The 12,892-nt window shown below is 40.1% G+C and overlaps 1 protein-coding gene across 5 annotated transcripts in view; it reads left to right on the forward strand.

Annotated features, from left to right (window-relative positions):
• Window positions 1–1,885: 1,885 nt before the first annotated feature.
• usp34 (ubiquitin specific peptidase 34) overlaps window positions 1,886–12,892 on the forward strand; it is a 60,064-nt gene continuing 49,057 nt past the window's right edge. For all 5 annotated transcript variants that reach the window (XM_072383637.1, XM_072383639.1, XM_072383638.1 and 2 more), the window contains exons 1-3: window positions 1,886–2,216; window positions 7,865–7,955; window positions 11,159–11,726. In XM_072383637.1, coding sequence (XP_072239738.1) covers window positions 2,174–2,216; window positions 7,865–7,955; window positions 11,159–11,726 — 702 coding nt within the window. In that variant the 5' untranslated portion in view covers window positions 1,886–2,173. The remainder of the gene's footprint in view (window positions 2,217–7,864; window positions 7,956–11,158; window positions 11,727–12,892) is intronic.

Here is a 12,892-nt window from a genome sequence, read left to right on the forward strand (position 1 = left end):
TACACCCTGGACAGGTTGCGAGTCTCTCACAGGGCCTCACAGAGACAAACAAGACAAACAACCATGCACAATCACTCCTAAGGTCAATTTTTAGAGTCACCAATTAACCTAACATGCATATTTTTGTACCCAGAGAGAACTCATGCAAACACAGGGAGAATATGTAAACTCTACACAGAAAAGGTACTAGTTGGGAATTGAACCTGGAATCTTTTTACTGTGAGATGACATTGCCAACAACCACACCACCGCACAGCCGAAGGGTACTAGTGGAGTGATTAACAGATGGAAGGAACAAACTAACTGACAGCTACAAAGCCATTGATGAACTGGCAAGGGGCAAAATAAAATCAGGAGGATATATACTGAGTGAGTGACTACAAAACAAAAGAGGCAATCAGGCAATCCGCAATAGAAACCAGGTGTGACAAGTAAGCTGTAAAACTAACAGAAGGGAACAAAAGAACAGGATCTACCAAAATAAAACAGGAAACAATGAGACATAACCCAAAAATAAACCTGAACATTGGAAAAAACACACACACACAAAAAAACATGAACGATGATAATATGACATTTGTGAAGTAACAAAAATTTAACAAGAATTGATCAAGAGATATTGGAAGATAAATTTGTCAGGCCTGGGTCCTGTTGCATCCACAGGTTGGCTCCTCAGCAAGTCATTCAATGCAAATTTGTAGGGTAGTGGCAGTCTGAAGGGTTTCAATCTTTTGTTAAATTAGGGCTAGTTTAGATTATCACTGTGTATGGTGCACGATGTGCTGGTGTGTGGTTAAGATTGTTCCTCGTACAAGATGAGCTGCAGTTAAGACTCTAATGCCACTGGTTCCACAATTTTGTCCTATGGGTGGAACAGACCACAATAAACTAATTCTGCTGCTAGGGTTAGAATTAGGGGGTAGCGTCTGGGATTAGTGGGCATGGAACCTAAGGTGACAAGAAACTTGACTTGAATGTGGGTGGAGTTGGATAGTGCAACAGCACATTCTCACGGGTTGCAGCAAGAGGCTACTTGTTTCCTTTTGCAACACTGTCTTTGTCTGTGTATTGCCACCAGCTGGTGTAGCTAATATCTGCCTCTCACTTTTGTAAGTTCATTTGTGAAAACTGACGAGTTGTGATACAGAAAAGAGTAAAACCTTTCTTTTTTTGTACAACCTTTTATATTTTTCACGTGAAATAAAGCTATTTATGTACAAAGCAAGTTATACATATTTGTAAATTACTATTTTTGTGGATATGGTTGTACACAAAAGCACATATTTCTTTCTTAGAGATACTTGTGGGCCATTGAACATATTTGTGGGTTCTCTCGTGCCGATTGCAAATATCATCACCTGGACAAGCATCAACTGGACAAAAACCTGCAAACAAACAGCACTTATCTACAAAGGACTGAAATGGATGTACTAATGTGCAAAACCATTCAAATCATTCCATTATTTTTGTGCATATGATTGTACATAACATGGATGAAAAAACAAACAAACATAACATAAACACAAACATATTTCTCAACAGCGAAGTATTGTATCTATGGATCATGGAAAACATTTGTGGATTGTCTTGTCGAAGTTACCACTAATAATAATAATTACTGTGACAACAAATAAAGTTGGTGTTAGGCCTGATGGCAAGTTTCAGATTTCGTTTCACCTAAATGGCCATTTAGAGACTTAGTTATGAACCATAACGCTGAGAAAGTTTGTTTCAAAATTAATATTTGTATTGCATGCATTCGCCCTTGAAATTATGTGATAAAGTGGTAAAGACTTAGAAGATATCGCGAGATTACCTGAGTATAACGAATGGGAGACTGAGACAATACGGAAAGTCCCGAACTACCTACATGCTGTATCGACCCCCTCCCCTCCTTTTTCAACATGGCTGCCGTGTCTACTCTCAAGTAACGCACAGATTGGTGACTGAATAATTCTACCTTTCAGTGCCTCTTATCAATTTGCATACATCATCTTCGTTTGGATGCAAATCACGTTCTTCTTGACCTGTTTCCCCAGGTTTCATAAAGTGGAATAACCTAAATAAATCTCTCTCGGTATTGGGCCTTTTTAAACCTTCAAAACAACTACCAGCCACCAACAGTTTCTATTGCAATGATTTGAGTAGCACTCTGCAATCTTCTTCATGAACAATGTGTGAGAACTGCGCCGAGCTGATTCAGGTTTTAAATGAAAGTAAGTATACAAATAATTTTATTCCCTTTTGATAACGCTGAACTAGCTGCTTGATGTTAGCTTCGTTGCCCACTGAAGCTTAATGGAAACATGTTAGCTTGGTGGCAAGCTATATATAACTTGTTTTTTTTCTTTTTTTTTTTTTTTTTATTCGCTCGCCTCTCCATACAGAGTCTTCATCCATGAAACTACTAAGATACTATTGTGGCGGTGTGTTTTGCAGTCGGTGACATTTAGGTTTTCGTATCGGACTGTGTTTTATATAAATGATGATACCACTTTCCTTTCCAAATTTGCAGTCAGCTTGAGGCCTTACTATGAAGCACACCTCACTCAAATCTAGCCCCTAAATGGACCAAAACGTTCTCAGTAGCCCCTCCAGTTTTATGCGTGACATTCCAGTTGTTAGTTCAAATAAATAAGCTCCGTTTAGCGGTGGGCACAGAAAAGAACGTAAAAGATACAGATGTCGTTAAAACGCGACTTGCATGGATTTGGAAGTTAGCAAGCTAAGTTAGCTAGTTGAGCCAGTGAGCAGGCTGACTTTGTTTGATGTGTTTGTCAGGTCAGTCTGTCCCCTTTGCAATCTGCTGACACGCGTTGTTTTGACCATATTCATAGTTAAAAACGGCCTTCTAATTTCCAAAGATACCCTCGGGGCTTATTGTGCTTATTGTACACCAAGGCACGGATGAAACATTTCGGTGTGTTTTGGCGAGTGTATGAAGCGTTACTTAAGCTAGCAGCAACTAAGCTAGCCTAGAAAATGTAAGGCTGCATGCAGGTTTATATTTAGTCATAAGCAAAGCTTGAATCCTTGGGTGTTTGGACTTATTTTTTGTTAGGTGTCTTTTATACAATTGTTTTATTCCTTGTTTGTTTTGATGGTAGCTGCTATTCTTTTGATGTCAGTAAATCCAGTTTCACCCAGAGGGCTTATGTCAACTAAACCCAGCAATCGCAAGTACATCATTGTCTTTATTGTTAAAAGTTGGCAAATTATCCTACCTTGTATGAAACATACTGAACAAGCTGTTTCTGTTATTGAGATACCTCTGGATATTCCTTTGTATTTTGCGCAACATATTCTGTCGTGTGTATGAAGTGAAAAGTCCTCTTTGGGTCTATGTAGGAAATGAACAGTCCTGCACCTGCAAGGCCCAGTAAATCAGACTAAACATTGGACAAAATAAAATCAAGCCAGTTTCCTTTACTTGTCAGTTAAACATTCCCAAATACATAACCTTTGGGGCTGCATTGGGCTGAATAGATAGGCATCTCTATGTGGCAGTAGTTGTGACTACATGCTTGTGGCAGGGGCTTTTTATTCTCGTTGTATGGCTGGAAATTCTTAACTATAACGACTTATAGTAAGATTTTTTTTGAGAGACTGTGAGCTCAGCCTGTGGCAGGATGGCAGAGTGCAAGCGTCTTTTTAATTAATTTTTATTTTGGTGGTTATGGCCAACAGGTAACCATTCACGCTCTATAATAAACCGAATGTTTGTGGAATAGCTCTTCGTCATTCTTTCAGCACGTCCTGTCGGACGCTACAATATATACAGTATATACATAAGGCTATGCAAGACATAGTTTCCATTTCAAGTTAATGCAGTGACTTTGTATAATAAGAAAAATAATTCCTTTATTTGTCCCACAGTGGAGAAAAGTGATTAAAAAAAAAAAAGAAATAATACCAAAATAGTAAAAGAAAATGTATGGGTCTAACACTGTTTATTAAAGAACAACCAATAACTGCATCATTTTAAAATAATTATTGACTAACAGGCAATAGCTAATAACTGTACTGACAACCTGTTCGCTGAAAATCATGATCGGCTATGGCAAGGCTGTGGCAGCATCTCTGGCACCCTCTGTGGCACCCTCAGGTTGCCACTGCCACGAATTGAGCTCGGTCCTGCTGATCCCATACATTTTGTAACTGGTGCAGAAAAACCCCCCTAAAATTCTTTAATCTCTTTTTTTCATGATAGAGGGGATCTCCCCTTATTTAGGGTGAAATGCAGTTGTATGATTTTAGTTGATGGGTCCGGCTTGAGGTTGAAGCCATTCCCATCAGAGGTGCTGAATGATATGTAGGTTCTGTCCAGGCTTGTCAAGTTCTACAAAAAAAACAGATAGAAAAAGTTAAAAATTCAGATCACACATAAAAATGAACTTATTGATGTTCATAGTCAACCATTTTAGATTTAATTTTTTATTCCAGTGAGCTCCTCTGAATTATCCTCAATATACAGTACAGTGCAATGGATTGCTATTGTTGGATATACTTGATTTGGTCATTTCAGTGTCTTCTACACACTTATTAGTTTGTTCCTGCCTTTGATTTTATGCAGACAGACTTTCACATTTATAGTTTGAGGTCTAGTCAGCAAACCACAATACCACAAATGTGGTGTCTTAGCAATAGCAGTAGGTAAGCTAAATGAATACACAGCTCTCCTTTCTTGACCATATCTTTACCTTATAAACTGACTTTTTGATATCGGAAAGAGGAGAACTCTGCCTGCTGATTCCTTCTCTGATTCTTTTCTCCTCTTTGACATGGTACAGCTAGGTCACAGGAGAGTCTGAATACTTGTTTGTTTTGAAAGATACATCATGAATTAGAATCAACAGGAAATTAAAGAGTGACGGTTCAAGTCAGGTGATACAGATACATGACAACCTGCACGGTTTTAGATCTCAGAAGAATAAAAGCAATGTTATTTTGATGCTGGCTCAGTGTTGTGCTATCAGCATGTGTTTGGCTGCGGGCGCGGGAGGGGCTCTATGCTTGCCCGTCTGCAGTGGTGTTGTGTGAAGTTGTCAACGGAATGAGGAGAAACGAGCACCATTGGTATTGATATCAGTGAAAATGAGCATCCTGCCACATAACAGTAGCTATGTGCTAACAGAGTAATAGTACGTGCTCGTTCATTCATTCATTCATTCATTCTTCTTTTATTGGTATTGGTGAAATAAAGTTATTTAGAGGTTGCATCGTCGAAGCCCTGTTCACCGTCAGTATCATCTCTTTCTCCTCAAGATCATCCATCTATCCATTTTCTATACCTGCTTAAACCAATTCAGGGTCATGGGAGGACCATCTACCATCAGGTGAAAGATGGGGGTACACCCAGAACCGGTTGCCATCACAGGGCCAACACAAATACAAACGAGACAAACAACCATGCATACTCACGCTCACTCCAAGGATCATTTTAGAATCGCATATTAATCTAGCGTGCATGCTTTTGGTCAGGAAAAAGCCAGAGTATCTGGAGGGAACCCATGCATGCATGGCAAAACTCCACTCAGAAAGGTCTTAGTTGGGATTCGAACTAAGAACTTTCTTGCTGTGAGGTGACTAACCACCACACCATGTGCAGCCCTGCACAACATACATTTTTGCATGTTATTTTTCATCCTATTTTTATGATTTGACACTGAGCAAAGTTGAAATGTACAAACTATACTAGTCTAATGGCCGCAAACCGTTTGAGCTCTCATAATTGCTGCTCTTTCCCGTGGGCAATTAAAGCATTGCAGCTGGTTTCCATGAACGGGGGCCAGCAGTCCATCCTGGGAAGTAACCAGGATGAATACCTTGTGGATAGACAAGTGGGTAATTTTAGGTGGGCATGTATGGCTTGGAGGAGGAATGGAATCCAACATGCAGAACATGCTTGTGCATAAGGTTGACATAACTGATACCAAAATCAGTTTCTTATTAGAAGATGAGTATTCAATTAGATACTAATTTTAAACAGAAAATAGATTAAAAAGGAGTATCTATTAGTGATGGTGAGATGACGTCTCATGAGGCATCGAACCACTTGGGTTTATTTCTCGAAGCTTCATGTGCACATGAAACCACCTATTGGCCAAGCGTTTAATCACTGTCAGCTGCAGAATTTGTGATGCATTGAATTTTTGTGTCTTTTAGGGCTCTTGGAAATGACTATTAAATACCAACAATGTTTGACTAAATAATTTCTCTACATGAATTATCACATATGTTTATAGTGAAATAGTTTTTAATGTATTCTGTGTGTAAATTTTCCCAGAAAGGTAGTTCCAGTTTGTGTGTTTTTGTCACTTATAAATTGGCAGGCAGAGGACAGTGAAAGTGCTTGTGGAACTATTCATTTTTATTTTGAAATAACAGTTTCTCAACAGTTTGTGGTTTTACTTGATTTTTTTTTTTTGACACCACTCCTCCAGCCTTTGAAAAACACCCTTGAAGGTACTGAAGTCAGCATGAACAAAAGTCAACATGTAAAAATTGTGATGGTGCGTCTGTAATATTGTAATGACTTACCTTGGCTGGGTGAAGCTCCAGTTTCCTCCTTATTCTCATGCAAGGCATGGTAATGCCTTAGCATGGATGAGGTGCTGTTATTGTAACCCAACTCCTTGGAACACAGTAAACACCTCACCTATGAATAAATTAGGAAACATTGAAAAAAAACAACTCGTTCTCGTTAAGCAAACCTAATGCATCTGAAATACATTAGATTTAGCTTACCTTATTAGGAGATATCAAATCCAAATGTTCCCACATGCGGGAAATCCTCCTCTTCCTGACTGGCTTCATCCTCTTACCTATCCTTCTCTCCTGACTCTCCTCAATCTCCAAACTATGTCTATCTCACTCAACTCTCTAAACTATCTCCAAACTATATTAACGCTATCCAAACTCTAGTATCCAAACTATCCAAAACCTGAACTGACTGCAACTGTCCATCAAAAACCCACATTTTGAATGGAGACTGATGGCTTTATTTGCCTGTCAATACGTGCGGCAAAATCTGAACCACTTCTCAAAGCAGTCACGTGGTACGGCCGGGTAGCGAAGCCTCGGAAATCATCATTTTTGGCTCCTCCCCTAAATCAAGCAGGCCTCTACGCGCTTTGTGGAAACACCCCCCTCTGCTACTCGACACACGCTTTGAAGCCTCGGCACATCTCGTAACATCATTAGCATCTATGGTAGTTTTGTCACATTATTCAGTGATCCACACGACTTGAAAATAAGATAGTTTTATCCCTCGTGTCCCTCTGCTTAATGTCCGAGATGTGATGCTCCATGGCCCAGTCTGGGTGTGATGGGTGGACAGGTGATGAGCATGAGCTCTCTCAGCAGTCTGCAACAACACAGCCAGAAGTGTCTGACTCAGTCGTGTTACAGCAACTCCTTTGCAGAATCAGACTGCCCCCTTCCCCTCTAAAAAACCCTCCATAATCTCATCACTGGTTGTCTTTCCTTGGACCAATTTTGGCAGACACTAATCACTGCACATATGCTGCAGTTTGTCAGCATACAGTCAGTCCGAAAGCAAGGAGTTGCTGTACATGTGGGTCACAGCAGATGTTGACACCTTACAAACCTTTGCATCTCTGAGATATATAATAGATTGATTAAGCAGTATACTGGCAAATGTCCTCCTTAAGGTTTATTTGAATATTTTTCTACGTTGATGTACTTTTGTGTGGCTTTGTATTTGAAACCGGTGGTGCTGACTGCTACAAACCAATCAGCGTTTCACTTGTTGTGTAAAAGCAGCGTTTATTTCGCACAAATGAATTCTTCTGAGAAATATGCAGCTGGTCTCTAACAAATATTTTGTGTTGTGTCCCCTCAGTATCAGATGCAGATGGCAGTGAAGTTGGCTTCCAGTTAAAGAAAGAACATGCCCTGCGGGTACTGGGCTACATCAGCTCCTGGACGCAGAGGTCAGTGCTGTGTGTCTTGGAGACAGTTTCCATAAATAGACACAAATAACACCGTACTTATCGCTGTGCCTTTCTTGGTCTTTTATGTTCTCCTAAACTGTAAGACAGCTTCACAGGTTCACGTGCATAATGCTCATCCGCTGAGGGAAAAAAAATGACCCAGATTTGATCTCCATGCCATAACAGTATTTCTTGTTAGTATACCGATATGCTTTTCAGGTGAAGTACAAATATACATTTTTCTTGGTACGTCCCTTAAGCAGAAGTGTAATTGCTGGAGGGATGTAGTCTCTTCAACCCAGCTCTGTTTGATGTACCTTTTTCATGCAGAATTAGGGGAGAAGACTAAAATCTGTTTAACCTTTATGTTTTTTTTAAAAAGTTTTCTTAACCTCTGGGAATGTCTGATAATGCAGCCAAACTTAATTCATACTGGCTTTTTATGATCATGGAACATCCAATGAGGGAACATTTCTAGGTATTGTCCTTCAGCAATTGGAGTCCAAAACTACGGAAGCCGAGAACGGCCATGAATTAAAAAAAATTATCTCGTGATAACAGCCTGTTATTACTTATTCGTTATCTCGATATAACAAACATTATTTTCTCATGATAATGAATTAATTTGTGTGTTCATCTTGATTTCAACCTACAAGAGCTGCCATGAACGGCAGTTTTGTGGAGTCCAAAATGTTAGTCTGCCAAACAACCACAGCTTTACAGAAAGGAAAGAGATGCATTGGACCTGCATCTAACAAAAGTTCCAGCATCATTTCCATGTGCATGCAGAATGGGGATTCATCATCTACAGTCAATTAGTGCTTTTTCTAAGACCAGTGTATCCGTTTCTACTTTTTAGGTGTTAGTAATGGTTAATGTTTGGCTCTTCTGTATGTAAATCCCATTTCCTTCTGCTGCTATTTTACAGATTAGTCACAAACATTGACTCCTGTTTCTGTCCATTTGTTTTTCGTTTTTTGTCGTGCAAGTTCTATTTTGCTGGCATAATGTTTTGAGTTTTCTGTCCTGACACTTTAATGTCTTTGACCAGCATGTTTGTTTACCTTTTACAACCTTCCCATTCTTTTTTCTTCATTCCTTATTCAAGACACAGCTGACTACACTCTCAGTTGAATTACCTTCTTGAAGAAGTTTCATAATAAAAAACGCATTGTATATATTGGCAGGGGATGTCACATCTTTTAAGTGAGCTAAAGCCAGTTAACAGGTTTAGTTTTCCTGATGTACCAGATCTGTTTTTCAATCAATCTGTCCAGAATACTTTGAAGCCATCCAGAAGTTGTTATTTACAGAATGGCAGCCATCTAAAATGCAGTGAGGGAAAAAAACAAAAACCTGGCTATTAGAGGAAAGTTATTATTGAGATTATGCCTGTGAAGTGTTGTCATCATCATCTACAAAACAAAAATTTTTAGGTAGGAATAGACACATACTTCATTTTTATCAGGCTTGTTATATTGTAGACAAGTCTGTTCTTTATAACAAACCAAACTGCTTGAAAATTGTCCATGTTGTAATGATTTCAGTAGTTTGTGCATGCCTCCATGGAGGCTGCACCGTTCTGAAACACTGTCTGGTTATAACATGTTTTACTCCAATTAAGGAAGGAATATTTGACTAGTCCTTTGTTTTAACTTAGCCTTTACAAATGAGTTATTTACAGCTGGAAATGACTTGCACTACACAGCAGAGATGCTGCTACTGAGAAGGAGAAAGAGGGGGAGGAGCAGACAAAACTACTATGTGGAATCCGAGAGGGTGTTCTCATCCTATGAAACCTTCCAAATTTTTTTTGTAGTCACTGACTGTATCGACTGCCACTATTCTCCCTCCACCCATATAACACACCAGAGCTTTCAGACAATTCTCTCTTCTTCCTCTTGATTATTTTAAACAAACAAAAATGTTGTTTTGCTATCCATAAATGAAAACAGGAGCTCTGTTTTTTTATGGCTTTGTTGTTAGTTCTTGTAAGGAATTCAAAGACTATGAACTCCCAAATGCTTATTAAATAAAAATAATTGTTGTGTAGCTGATTTTTAAAGAAGATTCATGAGATTCTGTCTGTGCATTACCGTATTTTCCGCACCATAAGGCACACTTAAAAACCTTAAATTGTCACAAAAATCTGACGTGCGCCGTATAATCCGGTGCGCCTTATGTGTGCACCGGTGTAAATCCAGGGTTAAACGAATCCCAGCCATTCACTCTGAATGGGGCGAAGATTGTATGGAGCTCGTACTGAGCGGTTGAATCGTGTCATCATTAATGCTTCTGCCCATGTCCCAGTCAGTGCCTGTTCTTCAGTCTGAGATGGGTGATGCAGACCGATGTGCAGTGTAAAAGTGTAAAAACGACCGACGATGTTGTCCTTGACCGTCAGACCATGTTTTAGCATGCGCCTCATAATCGGATGCGCCTTTTATATGAGTTAAGTACAGAAATGGACCCCATAATTGAGGGTGCGCCTTATAATCAGGTGAGCCTTATAGTGCGGAAAATACGGTAGTTTTCCCTGGATAATGCTATGGTAATGTTGTGGCCTAACTCAACAGAGTTTAAGCAGAGTCTTTCCAGGCTCTCAGGACGTGCCCCTTTCTTGAGGGGCTGCTGGAATCTGTTTTCTTCTTAAGAGGCATGTCTGGCAATACGGGAGTCAGTATTCCTCCCCATAGTGAGACACAAAACAAATGCTATGAAAAATAACTTAAAGGTTATGAATATAACCCCAGTTCTCTGTTTAGCTTGAATGAGTGTCTCACCAGACCACCCTCCTTGCTGTGGAAGTGAGGCAGAGGTGCCCGTGTTTTGAACGACAGTTGATGCTATCACAGTCCTTTATATGTAGGATATGTAGGTTCAGGTCCCTCCTGACATAGACACCACTAGTACACTCCACTTAGGGCTGGTGTAATAGTATTTGAGCTTCTGATGTGGTTACGCAGGAGGCCTTCCCCATAGTGAAAGACTCACTCATGCTAATCGGAGAACAGGGCTTATATTCACAACCTTTGTGCCAGTGAAATGTCAAAAAGGGAATCACAGTTATATGGAAATGCTCCAAGGTTTTTATCCTGTCACCTCTTAGTGAGATCCTAACAGATCTAGACTGAAAATATAGCTCTTTTTATTTTAAATTGTTTGTTGCTTCTTCTTCTTCTTCCTCTTTGTCGATTCTCCAGGCAGTGTCTCTGCTGCTTCAAGGAGTACAAACATTTGGAGGTCTTTAATCAGCTGGTATACGCCCTCATCAACCTGGTCATTGCTCAGGTAAGCAGCCTAAGAGACAGACTCTGCAGTGCAAAGGACCCAACACACAAAGGAGACGTGTCCGGGACAGAGGGGGCAGAGTTCAAATGGGGCAGAGACGAATCTGGACCTTGCACCATACCCCAGCCATCCTCGCCAGAGGAGGATGAACCCGTTAATGTGGAAAGAGACTCTGCTGAAGAGGACATATATTCACCTGACCGTAACCAGAATAAGACTCAGAGCCAGGATCAGGGGCACATTCAGCCGGTTAAAGTCCAGGTGGAAGCGCTGGGACCTGCAAGTGATGGTGTTGATGAGTCTGGGGAGGGAGGCGATGGTGCTGGAGATGGCAGTGACAGCAGTGTTGACAGCCAGAATTCCTTCAGCTCTTGGAGCACAGAGGAGAGAGAGAAGCTGCTGCTGTGTGCAGCCAAGATTTTCCAGATCCAGTTCCCCCTCTACACAGCCTATAAACACAACACACACCCAACCATAGAGGTAAGAGGGAGTGGGGTGTGGGTCACAAATGTGTAGATCAAACATGGGGGGCCCTCACCATTCACCTAATCTTAACAAAGAAAAGGAGGGCAGTTGGTTAACCAGCGTAGGTTAAACCGCAGCACAGCGTGGTTAAGGTTGAGGACTGGGCTGGGGCTGTTATTGCACATGAGGGGCGTCCTGTACTCTTCCTTAATACTCTTTCCATTATCCAAACCATTAAACTACTGGAACAGGTCAACAGAAATCCAACAGATAGTGAGGCCCTCAAGGGTGCTTTGAGTACATGCATTAATTTAATTCAATTCAGTTTTTTTATGTAGTGCCAAATCACAACAAATGTCATAATCCAATCAAATCCAATTCATTCAGTTAAAAATTTGTCCAATTCATACACACAGAGCCAATTAAAAAAAAAAACAAAAAAACAATTTCCTATCTAAGGAAACCAACAGATTGTATCGAAACTTCTCTTTAGGCCAATCTCCCCCATCCTGCATGAAGCAGCTGTCTTTAAGACAGGCTTATAGTCTGACCAACCTATTGGTTTCATAGATAAGTACAGCTGAGTATCATCAGCATAACAATGGAAATTTATGCCATGCTGTCTAATAATGTTACATAATGGAAGCATGTATAAAGTGATAAGAATCGGTCCAAGCACAGAACCCTGAGGAACTCCATGACTTACTCTGGTGTGTGAGGAAGATTCTTCATTTACAAGAACAAACTGGAATCTATCAGATAAATATGACTTAAACCAGCCTAATGCAGTTCCTTTAATCCCAATAACATGTTCAAGTCTCTGTAACAGAATGCTGTGATCGATCGTATCAAATGCAGCACTGAGATCCAACAGGACAAGCACAGAAACAAGTCCGCTATCAGAAGCTAACAGGAGATCATTGGTAACTTTCACCAGTGCCGTTTCTGTGCTATGATGCACTCTGAATCCTGACTGAAACTCTTCAAACAGATTATTTCTATGTAAATGATCACAAAGTTGAGCTGCAACTATTATTTCAAGATCTTGTGACACTGAATGAAGAGTAGGTTTTTTAGGTAAAAGGTTTAATTACAGCAACCTTAAAAGTCTGAGGTACATATCCTATCAACAAAGACCGATTGATCAAATCCAATATGGAAGTGTCAATTAAGGGGAAAAC

The sequence above is a fragment of the Leuresthes tenuis genome, unplaced genomic scaffold (assembly GCF_036924035.1).
Source record: "Leuresthes tenuis unplaced genomic scaffold, fLeuTen1.0.hap1 SCAF_4, whole genome shotgun sequence".
Classification (NCBI taxonomy): Eukaryota; Metazoa; Chordata; class Actinopteri; order Atheriniformes; family Atherinopsidae; genus Leuresthes; species Leuresthes tenuis.